General features: G+C 38.9%; 1 protein-coding gene across 3 annotated transcripts in view; it reads left to right on the top strand.

Annotated features, from left to right (window-relative positions):
* The window catches only part of FCHSD2 (FCH and double SH3 domains 2), a 150,696-nt gene that overhangs the window by 113,990 nt on the left and 15,403 nt on the right, over nucleotides 1-21,303 (top strand). For all 3 annotated transcript variants that reach the window (XM_036426642.2, XM_036426641.2, XM_036426643.2), the window contains 4 exons: nucleotides 1,082-1,177; nucleotides 2,926-3,042; nucleotides 5,027-5,131; nucleotides 13,914-14,075. In XM_036426642.2, coding sequence (XP_036282535.1) covers nucleotides 1,082-1,177; nucleotides 2,926-3,042; nucleotides 5,027-5,131; nucleotides 13,914-14,075 — 480 coding nt within the window. The remainder of the gene's footprint in view (nucleotides 1-1,081; nucleotides 1,178-2,925; nucleotides 3,043-5,026; nucleotides 5,132-13,913; nucleotides 14,076-21,303) is intronic.

Here is a 21,303-nt window from a genome sequence, read left to right as displayed (position 1 = left end):
GATGTCTGATTGATGGACATCCCCCAAGGGCACCCCAACTGCAAGAGGGCACAGGCTAGGCTGAGGGACACCCCAAATGCACAAATTTTGGGGGGGTTCTATTCATATAATAAGATGTTGTTATGAGCTGAATTGTGTCCCCTTAAAATTCATATGTTGCAGTCCTGATGCCTATTACCTCAGAACGTGACTGTGTTTGGAGCTAGGGCCTTTAAGAGGTTGTTAAAGGTAAAATGAGGTCATGTGAGTGGGCTCTAATCCAACATGACTGGAGATGGTATCCTTATAAGAGTAGATTAGGACATAAACAGGCAGAAAACGATGGCCATCTGCAACAAGCAGAGAGGCCCTCGGTAGGAATCAGCCCTGAATACACCTTGATCTTGGACTTGTAGCCTCCGAACTGTGAGGAAGTAAATTTCTGTTGTTTAAGCCACCAGTGATACTTCATTATGGCAGCCCTCGCAGACTAATACAGATGCTTACCCTCATCATTAATCAAAGAAATGGAAATTAAAACTGCGAGATTCTCTTTTATACCAATGAGATTGACAAAAGTTAGGATAGGCAGGTATTAGTATTATTGTCTAGTGTCAATATCTGGGCTAGTTTCTAAACTAGTATTTTCTAAATTTAGATTCTTGAGAAAATAGGACAGTTGAGGAGTAACTTTCTTTTTTCTTTTTTTATATATATTTTTTATTGATTTTTTACAGAGAGGAAGAGAGAGGGATAGAGAGCTAGAAACGTCGATGAGAGAGAAACATCGACCAGTTGCCTCTTGCACACCCCCTACCGGGGATGTGCCCGCAACCAATGTACATGCCCTTGACCGGAATCGAACCTGGGACCTTTCAGTCTGCAGACCGACGCTCTACCACTGAGCCAAACCGGTTTCGGCGAGGAGTAACTTTCACCTGAAATGGAAAAAAAAAAGTTTAACTATCATTTCTCTTTGACCATGTAGTGTTGGATTTCTTATTTCTTGAAAACCCAGCAGAATAAATCTTAAACTTTAAAATGTAATTACTGGTCATTTTAATCTTGTTAAAGACTTAACAGTATTTTATTTTCTCTGTAGGTGGTACGGGACTATAATTTTCAGCTGTTTCTACAAGAGAATGCTGTTTTTCACAAACCCCAGCCCTTCCAGTTCCAGCCTTGTGACAGCGATACTGTAAGGAAATTCCAGATTTTCATCTCATTCGTTTTTAAGCTATGTTCATGCTCAAATAACTGTTATCCTTGGAAAATACAGACAGAAAAGGTTGAATATGTCTCAATTTTATAACAAACTGTAAGGGTGCCGAGAAACTGTGACATTTCTTCTTTATCAAATGTGACTAACACACCTAGTACTATGCTAACAACTTTCTATGAAATTGGATTAAATTATAAGAAAAGGTATTGCTGAAAATTGAACTTGGGGAAGAAGAAAAAATATTCAATAAAGGGTGGTGGGTTTTTTCAATTGAAATATAAATTATACTTTCTATCCATGAAATTCTTCGCATATATATCCTTTCATAGACTCCAGTGGTCAAATTTTAACCAGAATTGAATTAATAAATAGAATAATGAATATGTGCATACAAATATTTTATTGGTTTTGCACAAAATTATAGGCCCTTTATAATGTCTTTCAGAATTCTTCCCACTCTAAAATGCTGCTTCTTTTTGTATTAAAATTTTCTTTGGGTAATTCATAGTTGAGGAAAAAATTATTTCTTAATTATTTTAATAAAGATTTTTCTCATGAGTTCTTAAAAGTTTAGAGAAAGTTAAAATAGTTTAGTGGTTGAGAATGCTGAGACTGGAACCATATTTGTATAATCAGAGTTGTAGCATTTAATATCTGGTAGACACTGGAAATTTTACTTAATCTCTCTGAGCTTTGGCTTATGACCCCTCTCATTAGGTTGTTATAAAAGTACAGGGTGGCCTGGCCAGTGTGTTATTCAGTGGTTGAGCAGCAACCTATGAACCAAAAGGTCATTGCTCAATTCTCGGTCAAGGCACAAAACCATGTTGCGGGCTCTATCCCCAGTAGGCAGCATGCACGAAGCAGCTAGTCAGTGATTCTCTCTCATCAATAATGTTTCCATCTCTCTCTCCCTTCCTCTCTGAAATCAATAAAAACATATTTTTAAAAAAATAAAAGTAAGTAAAAGGACAGGGTGGGGTAAAACTAGGTTTATAGAGTAAAATCTGTGTTTTGCATACTCACGATTGTAAACCTACTTTTGTCCAACCCTTATATGAAATGCTTCCCATAGTGCCTTGAATAGTAGGAGTTAACTATTACTGTTGTTTATTTAGATTTTGCAGTTGGTTCTTTGTGAAACATAATCACAACATTTTAAGACTAGAAGAAACCCTTAGTGATCATTTGATTTAGCACCACCAACTTTCCTCTGGACACTAAAGTCCAGAGGAAGGGTAAAAGCTAGTTTGAGGTTTGGTGGTAAGTTGGTAATGGACCAGAAACTAAATTAAACCCATTATCGTTTGGGGACAGAGAGTTTGTGATGTTATTATGGTTTCTTTTCACTTTTTCCAATAAACCTTTCTATAACCCCATTAAAACTATTGAGCTGTTTCTATTTTCATCTGTGCAACTATTTTAGTGCCATAGTAGGTTGGCATGAATACTTTCCTTTCCTTTGCTTTACCAGCTTTCTTCACATCCCAAATGGATCAATCCGTAGTATTAGAGATTAAGCTTTAATGTTCAGCAATGTTAGACAAAATACCGTGGTCATTTATGGTTTCCTCTTAGTCTTCTGTTAATGTTTATAGTAGTGGAGCATGGCTCCGGTTTTGAGTGCTGCTGGTTAAGTGAAGGCCCTTAGATCTACCTACAAAATGGTTGTGATTTCAATAAGAATAATAGTATTTTTTTCTGTTCTCTCTCTTGTGTTGTAGAGCCGAAAATTAGAATCAGAAACTGGCACTACAGAGGAGCACAGTCTGAATAAGGAGGCTCGGAAATGGGCCACACGTGTGGCACGTGAGCACAAGAACATTGTTCACCAACAGCGAGTAAGTGTAATAGAGCTTAGGCTTCATTTAGATTAAGCCAAATGTCTAACCAACTTAAAGAGTTGAGTTTTATTAAGGTGAGAAATATCCTGTACGTATTTCATAATTTGGTGTGTTTTTTTAATCCTCACCTGAGGATATTTTTCCATTGATTTTTAGAGAGAGAGGAAGAGAGAGGGAAAGACAGACAAAATATCAATGTGAGAGAAACACATCAATTGGTTGCCTCCTGCATGCATCCTAAGCATGGCCCAGGCCAGGGAGGAGCCTGCAACCAAGGTAGGTGCCCTTGACCAAAACCGAACTTGGGATCCTTTGGTCCACAGTCGACGCTCTATCCACTGAGCAAAACCAGCTTGGACTTAATTTAATTTGGCTTCTCATCTCCAAGCAAATTTTTTGAAGGCACAATTTTAGATTCCATGAAAATGTATTAAGACTGAACTAAAAGCGCCAAGAAATTAATATTAGATATAGTAAATTTTCCTCAATTTCCATTTATTTATATCTTCATTATTCTCTTAACCTTCATATCCAGTTTTTCCTTCTTTCCCTGCTTCCCAAAGACTACACTTGTGAAAATCACCAATGATGTCTGTGTTGCTAAATCCAAAATGGACACTTTGATTTCTCTCTTAACCTATTGTCAACTTCATCACAATTGACAATACCCTTCCTCTTGAAACATTCTCTTCCCTAGTCATCTATGGCATAACTGCCTGGTTTTCCTTCTGCCATTCCTGGATTCCCTGACAGGTTTTTTCTCTACCTCACACTTAAATATTCAAATTCCTTAGATTCTGTACATAGGCTTTCTTCTTTTCTTCTTTTTTATTTCATTATGAGCAGTCTTGATCTCTTCCATGGTTTCACTTACCAACAAATGATATATTAATATCTTCACTATTAGGCTTTTCTTCTGTGTATCCATACATCTTACACTGTATACAATAATAAACTCAAAATGAATTCATTATTTAAATGTAATACTCAAATCATAAAACTTCTAGGAAAAAAATAGGCAGTAAACTCTGAACAATATTTTTTCTGATATTTCTTCTTGGACAAGTTAATCTAAGAAAAAAATAAACAAATGGTACTACATAAAACTAAAAACATTTGCACAGCAAAGGAAACAAAAAACAACTTACTAAATGGGAGAAGTTATTCACCAACTGATACACCCAATAAGGTATTCATATCCAAAATTTGTAAATAATTTATACAACTCAACACCAAAAAAACAATGATCCAATCAAAATATGGGAAAGGATATGAATTAACACTTTTCCAAAGAGATCATACAGATATTCAATAGACATATGAAAAGATGTTCAATGTCACTAATCATAAGAGAAATACAAATTAAGACCACAATGAAATATCACCTCATCAATAAATCAACAAACAAACAAATGCATATCAAAATGTGTAGTTCAAACAGGGTTTATAGATTGTACCAATGTGAATTTCCTGGTTTTTATAGATTGTACCAAGGTGAATTTCCTGGTTTTTATAGATTGTACCAAGGTGAATTTCCTAGTTGTTGCCATTTTGGGAGGCTGGGAGGTACTCTCTGTTCTACTTTTGCAGCTTCTTTTGGGTCTATAATTCTTTCATTTTTTAAAAAAAATTAACAAATAAAAACTGAAAAAAATTAAAGATTAAAAAAGATAATCATTGCCACTCATCATTAAAGTCTTTTCAATTATATGAATACTGCCCTAGCCGATTTGGCTCAGTAGATAGAGCGTCGGCCTGACTGAAGGGTCCCGGGTTCAATTCTGGTCAAGGGCATGTACCTCAGTTGCAGGCTTGATCCCCAGAAGGGGGCGTACAGGAGGCAGCTGATCAGTGTTTTCTCTCATCGAAGTTTCTGACTCTTCTTCCTTTCTCTTTGTAAAATCAATAAAATATGTTTAAATAAATAATCTAAACAATCTTTTAAGAAAAATCAGTCATTATTTTTTTGTTGCTTTAACAGGTTCTAGATGATCTGGAATGTCATGGAGCTCCAGCATCAGAACAAAGCCGAGTAGAGCTGGAACAGAAAATAGATGAAGCTAAAGAAAATATTCGTAAAGCAGAGGTGAGGTGATAGCTCATTTTGCTCAGCCTCATCCATGTCTCAGCTGTGATATGTACTTTTAGAATTCCGTTTCTAGACACTGGTTATTCTGAAGATGATTCACCATCTTCATCTGTATCAAGTGTATTATTGTTTAGTAACTGCTTCATATGAGGTGGTACACACAACAAAAGGACATTAAACCCGCTATGAAAAGTTTACAGTCATGAAACATTAAATTAAAAAAATTTAAGTTACAGTGAAGATACTAATTTTAAAGTTTCACAAAGTATGTAATAAATCAATCGAATTCATGGTATGGAAAGTTAATATGTGTAAGTTCAGAGCCTAGAAAAGCCTCCCCTGTATGGAAGTCCTCTGGAATCATGGGCCTAGGGGCATAAACTGCACTTTAAGAAGAGAAAAGCAGACAAGACAAAAAAGTCACAACAGCTTTGGCCGGTGTGGCTTCGTTGGTTGGAACATCATCCTGTACACCAAAGGTTGTGGGTTCAATTCCTGGTCAGGGCACATACCCAGGGTGCAGGTTCCATCCCCAGTCAGGGCACTTACAGGGGGGCAACCAATCGATGTTTCTCTCTCACATCGATATTTCTCCCTCTCTCTCTCCTTCCCTCCCTCCCTCTCTAAAATCAATAAACATATCCTTGGGTGGGAATTTTTTTTTAAATTATAACAGTGGATTTTAATTTTTTTTTGGGGGGGGTTGTCATGGGACCCTTTAAGTGTTGTATGAAAATGTGAAACCCCCTCTCCCACCAAAAATAAAGGAACATTTTATGTACAGTTTTCAGAAGTTCATGTACCCTGTGCTAATATTCCCTGACTTCAAGGGGGAAAGGTTAAGATGGAAAGAAAGAACCTATTTGAAAAGGAGGAAGACATAAGCTATAGTTTGGCAGTTAGATTTGATTAGAGTTTTAGAAGGAAATGTGGTAGACAGTAAATAAATTAAATTGTGGTTAGGACCAGTTCATGGAGGACCAGTGCACAACTTGGATATAGTTATCTACCCAGTGCACCATGGGTGGGATGTGGAAGTAGATATTTAAGAAAAACTGGGTATTTCCAGTCTTGTTAGGAAGGCATAAAGGATGCCAAAGATAACGAAGGCTGTAAAGCATGTGTGCCAAGGAGTGGTCCACTGAAGCATACTTAACACTTAAGAAAGGCAGAAGAAACAGGTCACTGGGAGGCGTTGTTGGAACAGGTAATACAGAAGAAGGACGTAAGAAGAGTATTAACAGATTAGTAATAGTTCATTAGTCAGGGGAAAAGGGATAGTGCGGATTTATGCCATGCAACCTCAAAAGGAAGAACTTGAACCAAAACAGAAAGACAGAAAGGAGGCCGATCTGAGCTTGGTATTGGGAAATACCTTCTAACAGTCAGATCTTCCGAATGACAAAATAAGCTCCTCTGGGACATAGCGCAGCTTTACGATTCTGGGCAAACATCTCCTGGGACTCTATACCCAGAATTCTTCCTTGGTTGAATGTTCACTTACACCAGTGTTTTCATAGACTCCCTCAGGATCTAGAGGCTCTGAGGACGTGTTCCAGTGGTGGGGGGCAGGGTGTGGTGGAGAGGTAGCAGAGGCAAACAGAAAATATGAGCATGTTTCTGGCACGAGTCCATGGGAGTGACCTGAACCAGAAACAGCTTGCCATCTGCCTGGTCTAGAGAAGCCGAGTAACCACAACTCGCCTTTTTCCTGGGAAGCGATCCACAGCCTCCATAGTGAAGAGGGCAGGGCGTACAATAAATAGCCATTTTCCTCTCTGACTTCAGGGTCAGGGCTAAACCACTACCCCAGTGGGCTGGCCAAGTACTATTGGCAGGTCCTTTCCTTGTTTGAGAAACATTGGCTTATGTAGAAGAGCTTTTCTTGTTTGTTTCTTCAAAGTCTGGGTGAAGCCAGTTTCAGAGCTTTGGTGGAACAAGTCTCAGAAGTTTTTTGAAGGGTGTGCTCTCTCTTGTATTTTCCATTTCCAGACTCCATCCCTGGTGTCACCGTCTGTTCTCCTAGCTCCACCAAACCTCCCAGTGGAGTGGTAGTAGGTATCAGTCACACGGAGTCTACATTTAGCCTGAAATGACCTTTTATTTCCATGAATATGCTCAACTACCCTGTGTTTGTTAGCTTAAAGGTAAAAATATGAAGTGAGATTCCTAAGCAAAATGTCTGTCTCTCCCAAAACCAGTATTTAAGTCTGCATTCTCAAAAATAATTTTCTTAACAAAATATGAAACATGCAAAAGACCATGTCTGTGAAATGTACTTAATCTTGCTATTTTAACTTGATTTTCACTATCAGATACAGAGAATAACAGCTAAGGTTAGATGGCAGCTATGAGGGTATTGCTGGGGTAGTACTCAGAGGATTGTCCTAATGACATTTTTGGATATATCCCCCTCTGCTTTCTTCTGCCTATATGAAATCCAATACTTGCATTGGATTTTCTCTTTTCATTCAGTAGTTATTTACTTTATTATAAATACCTGCACCAAAGGGAGAAAGCTATAAAATTCCATTATATCTTTCATGTTTGTTTTTAACTCCTACTAGCATGCGTGTTATCCTCCCTTATTGGCTCATTTGCTTCATCCAGGTTTTCTACATTGTGTTTTCATTCAGAGTACTAATTAGAATAAAAACCTCTGTGATACTCAGTAATAGATTAAATAAATTTTTTCCATTCATCAGAAATTGAAAATATAAATGGTTTGTGCTTTTCAAAAGAATAGGAGTTATATAATGAACTAGGAGCCCAACTGCGCAGCACCACCCACCCTCGAGTTGCAGTCCAGCCCGGGCCCCCCAGCAGCCACAGCCGCTGCCGGTCCAGCCCTGCCTTCCTCTCCAGCCCTTGAAGCAGCCGCGGCCACTGCTGATCAGGCCCTCCCCCAGCACAGGTGCGCAGAGGCCCCTGCCACCTGCCCCACCACTATGCACAACCTCCTCTGTCCAGTCAACCTGTTATGGCATATTTCTCTATTTTATATATATACATATAATTATTTACTGGCTGATCAATTGGGGAGCAGATTCACTAATTGATTAGTTTGGCAAATACTTAATGAGTTCCTGCTCTGTGCCAGATACTGATGAGTATATCTTTATTGATTTTAGAGAGGCAGGGAGAGGGGAGAGATAGAAACATCAATGATGAGAGGGAATCATTGATTGGCTGCCTCCTGCACACCCCCTACTGGTGATGGAGCCCACAACCTGGGCATGTGCCCTTGACTGGAATCGAGCCCAGGACCCTTCAGTCCGCAGGCCAATGCTCTATCCATTGCGCCAAGCCAGCCAGGGCTAAATTACACTTTAATAACAGTTTTCCTAACCTGGTATTTAGGTATTTGAATATTTTTTAATATATTTTATTGATTTTACACAGAGAGGAATTGAGAGGGACAGAGAGTTAGAAACCTCGATGAGAGAGAAACATCGACAGGCTGCCTCTTGCACACCCCCCACTGGGGATGTGCCCGCAACCAAGGTACATGCCCTTGACCGGAATCAAACCCGGGACCCTTCAGTCCGCAGGCCAACGCTCTATCCACTGAGCCAAACCGGTCCTGGCAGGTATTTGAATTTTTGAAATTCCTTTGTCACACAGACACACACACATTCTTCATACATATCACACCTATTTTAAAAGTAGCTTGCCAAAAAACCAAGAGTTTTTTAAAAGCCATCTTTTGGGAGCTATACATAACTTAGGTTGTTCCAGAACACAATTATTTTTATGTCTAAATTATACCTTTTATTTGGCTTGAAGGCAGTTCTCTATCCTTATGACAGTGAAATGTTTAACACAAAGAGGAAAAGTTGATGTAAGGAGTTAAAGATACCCAGAAATTGTTAGTAATTCACATTTAGTGTAAGGTCTACAGGGGGAACTACAGACTATATGATTCTTTCTCCAAGATGTTAATGATAGTCTATGATCTGAATTGAAGTTGCATTTGAAAGCCAAAGTATATGTTTATCAAATAAATTAACAAAACAAAGATATCAATTATATAAACACATTTTCAAAGCCATTTTTTCTTAAATTGTTTCATAAGGTTCTGTTGCACACTATGAATTCAAAATTACTAAGTCATCGAGGCCTGTGCAGGTCCCAACCTGACCGTGGTCTGGGGCTGCTGTCTGCCTCATAAAGCAAAGCAGAGGGTTTGTCTCCAGAGAAGACAGAGTCATCTCCTCCTCTGAGAAGGCCTCCTACATAGCTGGCTTTGGCATCTTCCATGAACTAAGAGCAGGGATTGAGGCCTCGTGAGTCTGGGTTTTCAGCTGAGGTAGACAAGACAGTGGTTATAACCTGTAAGCCCATGTGTAGTTACCTCTAGAACATGCCACTGTTTGCCCAGCCAGGACTTCATGACAGTCATAGAAGTGTATTCTTTAAATTATTATGTCATCTTTATACCTCAGTAACTCAAAATGTTAAGGCCCTTGCTATAATGCTCTAAGAGAAGTCTAAAAAGTTTTGTTGTGTAAAATTTATTGCTATTTATAGAACACTCCGCCACACTTTTACAGAATATGTGGAATATTCAACAAGATCAAATACTACACCATAAACCACTGTCAGTAAGTTTAAAATTGTTATCAAGCAAAATATTTTCTCTGACCCATCAGAATTAAAGATCAAGAACAAAAAAATAGCTGGAAAATCCCCAGATATTTAGAAATTAAACTATTCAAACACCATAATCTGTTTCTATCTTAAAAGAAAACACCTAACTTTATTACCAAAACAACAATGATTTATTATCTCTCACCATTCTGGCTGTTGATTGTGTGTGTGTGTGTGTGTGTGTTTATTTATTTATTTGCAGTTTTTGCTTGAGATTCCTCATTGAGCTGCATTCAGCTAGAGGGTCTGCATAAGAGAACTAGGTGTTTGTTTTCCATATGGTCTTTCATCCTCGAATAGGCTAACAATGGGCTTCCTCACATGATGGAAGCACATTCCCCAAGAAATGAAGTCCTAAGAGCACTCATCAAACCTCTGTTTGCATCAAATTTGCATTTGTCCCATTAGCCAAAGCATATCAGATGGACAAGCCCAGAATTAACATGGAGGGGACTACATCGACACTAGGAGACATGATTCATTGAAGATAACAATTTACCACAATTAATATGACCTTGGTTAAATCATTTTTCTAATCTATAAACTAGAGGTTCTAATATTCATCCCTAGAATTGTTGTGTGGATTAAATGAAATGAGATATACAGACTTTATATAACTATCAAAATTTCATAAACTCAACTATGGCTTGATATTTAGATATGCTTATATTACATTTTATATTAAAATCAGTTAATTGACAGTGTTCATACACCGTGATATTGTATCCTAAAGGAACTGGCTTTACAAAACATCATTTAAAAAACCTCTGTCTCTTTACAAGTTCTAAAAATGAGTTGGTCAAGTTGTATCTAGAGTGCCATCAAGTTACAGACAGCTATATTCTGCAAAATTGTGATCCATTGGCAAATCATCAAAATTCATTTGAAAAGACTGGAAAATTCTGCTTTTGGAAAGTTGTTAAAATATAAACATTTGAAACTAAAGGAAAGATAGTAATGTTTATTCTGGAACTGTAGTCAGTTATTGTATTTGGTAAAGTACTGGCAAAAATAAATCTTATAAAAACTAGATTTCTTGTTATTGAGAAAAAAAGAATAAACTAATCTCTCTCTCATTTTCTCTTTCTATTTTTTTTAGAGCTGAATGGCTTACATTTATGATTTCCAAGAAAGGGTTTGTTGGTTCACTATTTTTTTTTTTAAAAAAAAATGTTTTTATTGATTTTTAGGGAGAGGGAAAGAGAGAAAAAGAAAGAGAGAAATATGCCGAAACCGATTTAGCTCAGTGGATAGAGCATCAGCCTGCGGACTGAAAGTTCCCAGGTTTGATTCTGGTTAAGGGCATGTACCTTGGTTGCGGGTACATTCCCAGTAGGAGTTGTGCAAGAGGCTGCTGATCGCTGTTTCTCTCTCATCGATGTTTCTAACTCTCTATCCCTCTCTCTTCCTCTCTGTAAAAAAATCAATATAACATATTTTTTTTTAAATAAGAGAGAGAGAAACATTGATCAACTGCCTCCCACAAGCACCCCAACTAAGATGGAACCCACAACCTGGCCATGTGCTCTGACCAGGAATTAAACCAACAACCTAACTGGCCACCTTTTGGTGCATAGGACAAAGCTCAACCAACTAAGCCACACCAGGCAGGGTGCTCTGTTTTGTTTGTTTGTTTTAAACATTTCAGTGCCTATATTGGTTTAAAATACATACTGGAATGGTGCTAAAACAACAGAATATACACATGCAAAAAAATGAAGTTGGACCCGTACCTTACACCATATACCAAAATTAACCCCAAATTATGAAATACCTAAGTGTAACAGCTAAAACTAGAAAACTCTTACAAGAAACCATAGGGATAAATTTTTGTGACCTTGGATCAGTATATTAGATATGGCACTGAAAGCCAAAGCAGTATAACTTGGACTTAATCAAAATTGAAAACTTTTATGCTTCAAAAGACACTATTAAGAACATAAAAAACAAACTCACAGGGGGTAGGGGGTTATTTAGAAAGTATGTATCTGATAAGAAACTTTTATTTAAAATATATAAGAACTCTTACAATTAAAACACAGACAAAATAAAAAGACAGCCCAACCTGGTTAGTGTGGCTCAGTAGTTGAGCATCGACCTATTATAAACCAGGAGGTCACGGTTCAATTCCTGGTCAGGACACATGCCCAGTTTATGGGCTTGGTCCCCAGTAAGGGGTGTGCAGGAGGCAGCCAATCAATGGTTCTCTCTCATCAATAATTTTCTCTCCCTCTCCCTTCCTTTCTGAAATCAATAAAAATATATTAAAAGCCGTCTATAATAATAAAAGAGTAATATACTAATTAGATCGGACATCTTCCGGACATCCTTCCTGACAAAACTGGGCCTGGGCAAAGCTGCCCACAATCCTGGGCACCTGCAGCTGTGGCCGGCCCGCAACGTTGCCTATGGCTGCAGCCAAACCAGGTGAAGCCACCCCTGTGGCCAGCCCAGGCAAAGCCCCCAATGGTCCTGGATGCAGGGGCCAAGGCGGAGGTGGTTAGGGGCAATCAGGCCAGCAGGCAGAGGGGTTAAGAGAGATGAGGCAGGCAGATGAGCAGTTAGGATCCAGCAGTGCATGAATTTTGTGCACCGGGCCTTTAGTTAGTTAGTAAGTAAGTAAGTAAGTAAACAAATAAATAAATAAATAAATAGACAACCTAATTTTAAAATGGGCAAATGATCTAATTAAATATTTTTTAAAGGAGATATAGGAATGATTTCAATCCTTTAAAATACATATGCCTAAAAGTCTTCAGAATACAAAATAAATTCAGCAATGAGAACCCAATGAAATAAGTCAGAGCTCAGATCCTTTTTCATACCAACTCCCCCCATCAAATGTTGTGCCAGAAGGGCTCAGTGAGCACACTTGTTTGCCCCCGAGTCCCACAGGAGGCCATCAAGTAAGGGTCCTTACAATTACCGTAGTGGAGCCTTCAGTGGCTGGAGGAAGAGACTACTACTCTCATTTGAGGAGCAATGAAGCTAAATGTACTACTTGCTAAAGCAAAGGAGAATGATACTTACAAAATACATTCTCTGAACAAAGAATTGTAGAAATGTCGGGTTTTGAGAAGTGTGGATTTCAGAGATTGGCATATTTTCAAAACAGGGAGTGTTTTACAGATTGGCTCACTTTTATTTTTTTCTTTTATTTTTTTTAATATATTTCATTGATTTTTTACAGAGAAGAAGAGAGAGGGATAGAGAGTTAGAAACATCGATGAGGGAGAATTATTGATCAGCTGCCTCTTGCACACCCCCTGCTGGGGATATGCCCGCAACCAAGGTACATGCCCTTTACCAGAATCGAACCTGGGACCTTTCAGACCGCAGGCCGATGCTCTATCCACTGAGCCAAACTGGTTTCGGCAGATTGGCTCACTTTTAGCTGTGGTGGATAGAGGGATTCGCAGGGGTGATGATGACGGGAGTGAGGCTCTGATTAATTGGATGCTGTCACTGATTGACTACTCTCAGAGGCATGGCTATTAGAGCAAAGACTTTGTCACTTTACAGGGACAGGTTTAAACTGGTTCAATAATTATTTGCTTACCTCTTGGAACAAGAGCCAAAACAGGCAGTCTTTACATTTAATTTTTTAGTCTCAATTTCTACTATTTTTGACAGCTGCATAATAAATTAACTTAAAATCTTTACTCACTAGTCATGAAAGTTTTTAGGCAGGGAGTGACATGATGAGATCATTTGCAGACTTGTAAAAAACGGATTAGAGAGGAGAAGAAAAAATCCAAGAGGTGGGTAGAAGGCTGTTGAAGATGCTCGATTTTAGGATGTTCTGAGGCATAGCCTTATTAAGAAGAAAAGGACGCAGACTTTATAGCACATCAGTATCTTCCTGTTTGTAAGTTATAGTGATGTTTCTTGTGGGTGCAGGTGTGCCCTTTGCTGTTGTCAGCAGCTGGATTCCTGTTCTTGTGTCCCCTCCCCTGCACACCGCCTTTCTACCTTTCCCTCTCTCCGTCTCTCCAGCTGAAAAATTAACAACTACGCCAAGGCAGACTTTATGGTGAATGTAATATTGTACTAGTTAATGTCAGAAATAACAAAATCAACTTGAGAGGGAAAATGCCTTGATTTCTGACCATTTTCTTGGTTTTCTTAGATAATTAAGTTAAAAGCTGAAGCCCGGCTGGACCTGCTGAAGCAGATCGGTATTTCCGTGGACACATGGCTGAAGAGTGCAATGAACCAAGTAATGGAAGAACTGGAAAACGAGCGATGGGCCCGCCTGCCTGCAGTGACCAATAACGGCACTTTACACTCGGTATGGTTTCTCTTCTTGGATCTGATAGGCTAACTTTCACTGCAGGAGGATATTCTTTGACTATGTAGCCAAACCTGATAATGGCCAAAATTTTAAAGAAAAAAAATAATGGTTTTGCTAATGGTTTGGTTTTTGTTTGTTTGTTGTTGTTGTTTTTCTTTAACCTATCACTGATTGAGTTAAACTTTAGTGTAAGAAAGAAGTGGGTTGGCCGGCACCGGTTTGGCTCAGTGGAAAGAGCGTCGGCCTGTGGACTGAAAGGTCCCAGGTTCGATTCCGGTCAAGGGCATGTACCTTGGTTGCAGGCATATCCCCGGTAGGGGGTGTGCAGGAGGCAGCTGATCGATGTTTCTCTCTCATTGATGTTTCTAATTCTCTACCCTTCTCCCTTCCTCTCTGTAAAAAAAAAAGAAGAAGTGGGTTGGAGGGGAATAGTGCTCTTAAAAAATGTTCAGTGAAGAATATATTCTCCCTAATTGGTTTATCTCTTTGCCATAGTCATTATCCCATATCATGAAATAGACATGCTTCTTGTCTGAAAGTAGCAAAGTAAAAATTTTGATCTAGGGTTTCTGAAGTTCTCGGAAGTCTTTTCTAGTGTAAAAGAAAATAGACATCCAGAGAGTTGGAAACAATCTTAAAGAAGGGATAGGAACACTGAATCTGTGGCTTTGTCTGTTCGGTTCACAAGGGCTTTCACCCTCTGCTCATAGGGCCTTTCACAGGGGCCGGTATCTCACAAACAAAGCCAGACTCAGGCTCACACTGTCAAGTCCAGGGCTTGCTCCAGTCCGTGTCATCCAGTTAAAGTTAAACCTTAGTTGCCGAAACCGGTTTGGCTCAATCGATAGAGCATTGGCCTGCGGACTGAAAGGTCCCGGGTTCGATTCCGGTCAAGGGCTTGTTCCTTGGTTGCGGGCACATCCCCAGTAGGGGATGTGCAAGAGACAGCTGATCAGTGATTCTCTCTCATCGATGTTTCTAACTCTCTATCCCTCTCTCTTCCTCTCTGTAAAAAAACTAATAATATATATATATATATATATATATATATATATATATATATATATATATATATATTTTTTTTTTTTTTTTTTTTTTTTTTTTTTTTAATTTTAAGTTAAACCTTAGTTTTTCACTTTGGAGATCTGAATTCCCGGAAGAGTTCACTGATTTCCCTGATACTATATAGGTAGGCATAATGATACCTGGCTGGCCAAACTAAAGTAATCTCTGTTGATACCTCCCCATCCATTATTCTCTCTCTGTTTATTTCCTTGTGGCATGTATTACAATCTGCTAAAGGCCCGGTGCATGAAATTTGTGCACTTGGGGAGTGGAGGGGTTCTGCAGCCCAGCCTTTACCCTCTTGCAGTCTGGGAGCCTTCAGGGGATATCCAACTGACGGCTTAGGCCCACTCCCGCCTGGCCAGCTATGAGCCTGGCTTCTGGCTGAGTGGCACTCCCCCTGTGGGAGCCCACTAACTACTAGGGGGCAGCTCCTGAATTGGGTATCTGCCCCCTGGTGGTCAGTGCACATCATAGTAACTGGTCATTCTGGCATCAGGCCAAAATCGGCTCTCCAACATCCCCCAAGGGATCTCAGATTGTGAGAGGGCATAGGCCAGGCCAAGGGACCCCACAAGTGCACGATCTGGGCCGGGAAAGGACACAAGAGGTTGGCCAGCCAGAGAGGGACCGCAGGAGGGTTCCAGGGCATGTCCAACCTGTCTCGCTCAGTCCCAATTGGCTGGTCCCCAGCAGCAAACTAACCTACCAGATGGAGCATCTGCCCCCTGGTGGTTTGTGTACATCATAGCAACTGGTTGATGGTTGACTATCTGCCCCCAGTGGTCAGTGCACATCATAGCAAGTGGTTGAGCAGCCTTAACATACCATTAACATATTATGCTTTGGTTGGTTGGATGGCTGACTGTATTTTATTTATTATCTTTCTCTCTAGAATGTAATCCCCATGCCTGCCTGATTCATGCTGTGCACAGCAAAGTGCCTGGCACATAGTAGCTATTCAATAAACAACTGTTGAAGGAAGGAAGGAGGAAAAAGGGAGAGAGGGAGGGAAGGAGGGAAGGAGGGAGGGAATAGTGGCAAACTGAAAAATAAAATTCTAATCTTCTAACTTCCCACTATAGCCATAAGTGCCCCTTCAGTGCTTGTGCCCTTCAGATTTAAAAAGGCATCTTTGCTAGAGAAATTGGCCAAAATTTAAGAACATTCCTAGAAGTTTTCTCAATTTTTTTACATACCATTCTGCTTGCACATTTAAAAAGGATTGTGTGTGCATGTGCATTTTAAGGAAAAATAAACTATTAAAGGTTTATTTTTATTTCACTGTTATTGGTAACCCAGCTGGGGAAAATAAGCACACACTATCCACTTGACTTTGGGGTTAGAAGAGCTTGCATCTTTTAAAAATCAAACTCCCATCTACTTGAGGCTATTCTGTTGTCCAGGAGCTGTGACGACAGCAAACTCTAGGCACGGGTTTGCTTTTGGCTTCAGCAGCAGCCCTGTTGGCAGCCAATCAAGCCCATGCTTTTCCTGGACTAGCACCTTTTCTAAGTACGTCAACTGGGCTGGCACTTACCACCTAACTGTGTGCTTGCTTCCAGAGCAAATCAGAAATGAACAAGACTTGGTCTCTCTCCTCAAAGAGCAGACAGGCTTTTATAGATCTAGTGTGTGACTGGGCTGTCATATGGTAAATTCAAAATTGCTTACTCCTGAGGGAAGGTGGAGGTGAGGATGAGGGGGAAGAGATCAATCAAAGAACTTGAATGTATATATGCATAACCCATGGACACAGACAATAGGGTGATGAAGGCCTAGAGGGGTTTTGGGGGTGGGCTGAAAGGGGTCAGTGGAGGTGAAAAGAGGGACCTGTGTGCTTTCAACAATAAATATTTTTTACTTGCTTACTCCTATCTCATATTTACACCTTTGAAAAAGTCACTTCTCTCTGGGTTTCAGAAAGAAAGTTAAGTGAAATGATTCTAAGATCTCCTCTAACTATAAAATCTCATGATTTTTGTATGAAGAGTCGTCAGTAAAGCTCAATACCAACTAGAAAAATAGGTAAGACGTTTGGCCAAGAAGGAGATTTTATTTGAGATGGTCCTTAGAGAACTTCAAAATGAGATTTTAAAAAAGGGCTTCTGAGTGTGAAGGAAGAAAATAAAGATGTCCTTAGTACAGTGTCTGGCAGTAAGTAGTGCAGTCAGGCAGTGAGTGTCGATTAAATTGGGTATTTTTGAGAACTGTCCAAAGACATCAGCTCATCTAGAGACATACCATATCTCCTGTGAAAGGAGCATGTTGCAATCAATCCCTTTTCACTCTTCTTTTCCTCTAGTCAGTCTTAGGAGCTTGTGTCTTCACGCTTTCAGCTGAATGATATATTTTGTGGAAACTCTACAGAACAATACAAATAAGGGAGAGATATAGTCACAAAATAGCTTAATGAAGCCTCAATGTTTATTTAGCCTGCTTTTAAATGACAGCACTGAAATTATTCAGAGGGAGTTATCTCTTCACACTGACAGCTAGCTGGCTAGAACCACAAATCACAAATGCACAGTCTGGGGACTAAATTGTTTCTTCCATTATAGATGCCAACAGAAACATTAGTCATCAAGTTTAGAATTCCCTTCCATCTGGAAAACAAGGTAAATACTGCTGTTATACATCAGCAGTGTAAAGTGCCTTATAGAAATAAGGAAGGAACTATACTTAGTTGGGAATTAACTCTTTGCCTTCCGTGTTATCCTATAGTACAGAATATAGGATTTGGGAGGAGGGGGGGGACAAATATTCACAAAATATACCACCATTTTTTAAAAGGAGAGCACTCTGCTGTTATATCCAATTGATGGTTAACCGGAGCCTACACACAGCTTCATATGATCTTCCTGCCACTATAGATTAGTTTGAATTTCCTAAAATGTTATATAAACAAAATCATACAATATGTACACTTTTTTGGGGGGGAGGGCGGTGTCTGACTTCTTCACTCAGCATGATAATTTTGAGGATCATCCCATGATGATGCATGTGCAGTAGTTCCCTCTTTTCATTGCTGGGTAGTGTTCCATTGTATGACTATACCACAGGTTGTTTATCCATTCACCTGATGATGACGGACATTTGGGTTTGGGGGCTATTACAAGAAAAACTGCATTGAACATATGTTTTGAGTGGGTTATATATTATCGGTGTAAGTGGAGTTCTTGGAGTGCCCCAAGGAAAAGAATCTCCTGAGGCCCCCACAGGAGGATGGGACTTTGTGGGAAAGTTTTATCGATTATGTAAAATTAAGGGGGTTCCCTCCAAGGTCCCATCTCTCTCTGTCTCCTCACGGAAGAAGTCCAATCTTGTTTTCAGCAGGGCCAGAATGAAGGGTGTGGACGGTGGTTCCTGGGGAGTGTGAGGCCGTAGCTTCCTGGTAAAGCTGCCCAGGTGGCCATGCTTATCATGTCTGGCCTCCCCTTTGCTCTCTTCCTCTTATTAACTAGCTAATGATGATGGTAACATTATAGTGGGTATATATTTAACATTTTAAGAAACTGCCAAACTATTTTCTAGAATGGTTATACCATTCTACACTCCCATCCATAGGATGCTGGTGTTCCCAGTGGTTCCACAACCTTGCCAACACCTGGTATGGTCAGTCTTTTTAATTTTAGACATTCTAATAGATATTCAGTAGTATGTCATTATAGTTTCAATTTGCATTTCATTAATAATGTTGAACACCTTTTCATATGAAGAAGTATTATCTCCATTATAGAGATTAAGTTGAGAAGTTAAATAATTTTCCCAAAGTCACACAACAAGGAAATGGTATAGTCAGCATTCAAACCCATGTGTGTGTTGAACCTAGAGGACCCATTGCTTTCCTAGTTTATTATAGGACCTTAAAGCCTTTTCAGAGCTTATTTTGCCAAGTACAAGAAGATGGCTACTGAAACCAACTCAAAAGGTCTTTATCTTCCCTTGCAATAAGAATAAGCATTTTACAACTTCAAAGAAAGGGGAAATATTAGTACAGCTAGAAAGAATCGTGATTGAAGTTCTGTCAGGTGGCAGGAAGGAAAAGGGGTACGAGAGCAGATGTTATGGAACAGAGCGATGCAAAAAGCACGTGGCAGTGACCCCTACTGCTGTCGCTACAATCTTTCGTTCCCTTTCTCGAGAATCAAAAAGTGAACTCAGGATCTAAAGGGGAAGGACGGAATGTTTAGTATCAAACAGGGTTGCCAAGATAAAATGTTTTTGCTTGATTCCCAGTGCCAAAGCACAGTACATAGTAACATTCCTTATATATTTTTGGAAATCTGTTCTACCCACATTGGCTTTAATTTTAGTTTTTAAAGATGTATGGGTGTTTTTTGTTGTTTTGTTTTATAATGGCAACAGTTTGTTTTTTTTTTTACTGTCTATAACCTTTACTAGAATATGAAAGCAATTTCTAGCATATGATCCTCATCTTTTATGACACAATGCCTTGTTGGGAAATAGTAAAATCATAAGCCTGAGGTGATTTGAAAGGTCAAGATTTGAGCTTACTTTGCCATCGACCTGACTAACCATAGATGAATTATTTGTAAGATGAGGTAGACAATTTCCTCACTCGGTTGTGAAGATTTTCAATAGTAGTTATAAATTAGAATATACAGGGATTTTGAAATGGAACCAATAAATGTGATAGAAAATATGCATGATTTAATCTTCTGAAACCCACACATACAAAAAAAAATTCTATAGAATTTTGTTAGAGAAATGCAGTTAAGAGGAGAGTCTGTTTTAAAACTTTAGTGATAATTAAGAGAAGTCATTTTAATTTATTAAAAAGTAGAACTTAACAATTAAAGGCAGCCTCTACTTTTTGACTCATTAAATCCAGGAAATCTCTGACCTTCTCCAGTGACCTCTTCCATATTCATACTTCCCTACGCGTAGCATTTAGCTGCAGTAGTTTTCCACTTAGATTGTGAGCTCCTGCAAAGCATGGATGGTGCCCTCCGTTTCATATTTAAGAGCCTAGCATAGTGTTCAACATATAGTTGGTATTTGATATTTTAATTAATTGTTCTATATGAGGCCCAGTTTGACTGTTCATTCCTTATATCCTTAATGTGCAAACATTGGTGCCTTTGAATGTTTAAACAGGGGAAAATGTAGCCAAATAAGTGCTTATATGTAGCTACAAACAAAGAAACCTTTAAGCCTGGTTTTGTTTCATCTTTATTGGATTTTTAGTTTAAAAAGCAAAACACGCTTGTTCTAATAGTTCAGATAGTACAGGGGTATATAAAAAAAAACAAGTCAGTCACCTCTTCTGTTCTCAGTCATTACTCTGTTTACTCTATCTTCCCCTGTCATATAGTTATGATTATACCAATATTCTTTGTACTTTAATATCATGGACAGCACTCTAGGTAAATACATTTTTTATATTTTGTACCATTTTAATTAATATCTGCCTTTTAGCTGTGGTGACTAATACACTTTCAAACTTCATTAAAATTTGTTTTCCTCATGCTGTATTTCAAAAGTAAAACTCCACACACACACCCCAAACCCCAATTTCTGACAACCAAAATTCTACTTTATGTCTCTGTGAATTTGTCTATTCTAAGTACTTCATATAAGTAGAATTGTACTGTTTTTATCTTTTTGTGGCTGGTTTATTTAACTTAATATTAATGTCCTCAAAGTTCACCCATATTGTAGCATGTGTCATAATTCCCTTCCTTTTCAAGGCTGAATAATATTCCATTGTATGTCAGTTCATTCATCTTGGATTGCTTCCACCTTTTGGCTACTGTAAATAATGCTGCTATTAACATTGTCATACAAATATCTATTCAAGTCCCTGTTTTCAAATCCTTTGGGGTATAGACCTAGCAGTGAAATTGCTGGATCATATGGTAATTCTTTGTTACATTTTTTGTGGAACTACCATATCATTTTTCACGGCTGCTGTACCGTTTCACATTCCTAACAGCAGTACACAAGTGCTTCCTTTTTTCCACTTATTTCCTATCTTTTGATAATGGCCATCCTAATGGGTGTGAAGTGATACCTTGTTATAACATGTTTTGTTTGCATTTCCCCAATAGTTAGTGAAGTTGAACATCTTATCATGTGCTTATTACCCATTCGAATATCTTCTTTGGAGAAATTTTTTTTTTTTGGTCCTTTATCC

This window comes from Pipistrellus kuhlii, unplaced genomic scaffold, assembly GCF_014108245.1.
Source record: "Pipistrellus kuhlii isolate mPipKuh1 unplaced genomic scaffold, mPipKuh1.p scaffold_m20_p_9, whole genome shotgun sequence".
In the NCBI taxonomy this organism is placed as follows: domain Eukaryota; kingdom Metazoa; phylum Chordata; class Mammalia; order Chiroptera; family Vespertilionidae; genus Pipistrellus; species Pipistrellus kuhlii.
The sequence above is the reverse complement of the archived record's forward strand: the minus strand, read 5'-3'. Positions and strand labels throughout refer to the sequence as shown.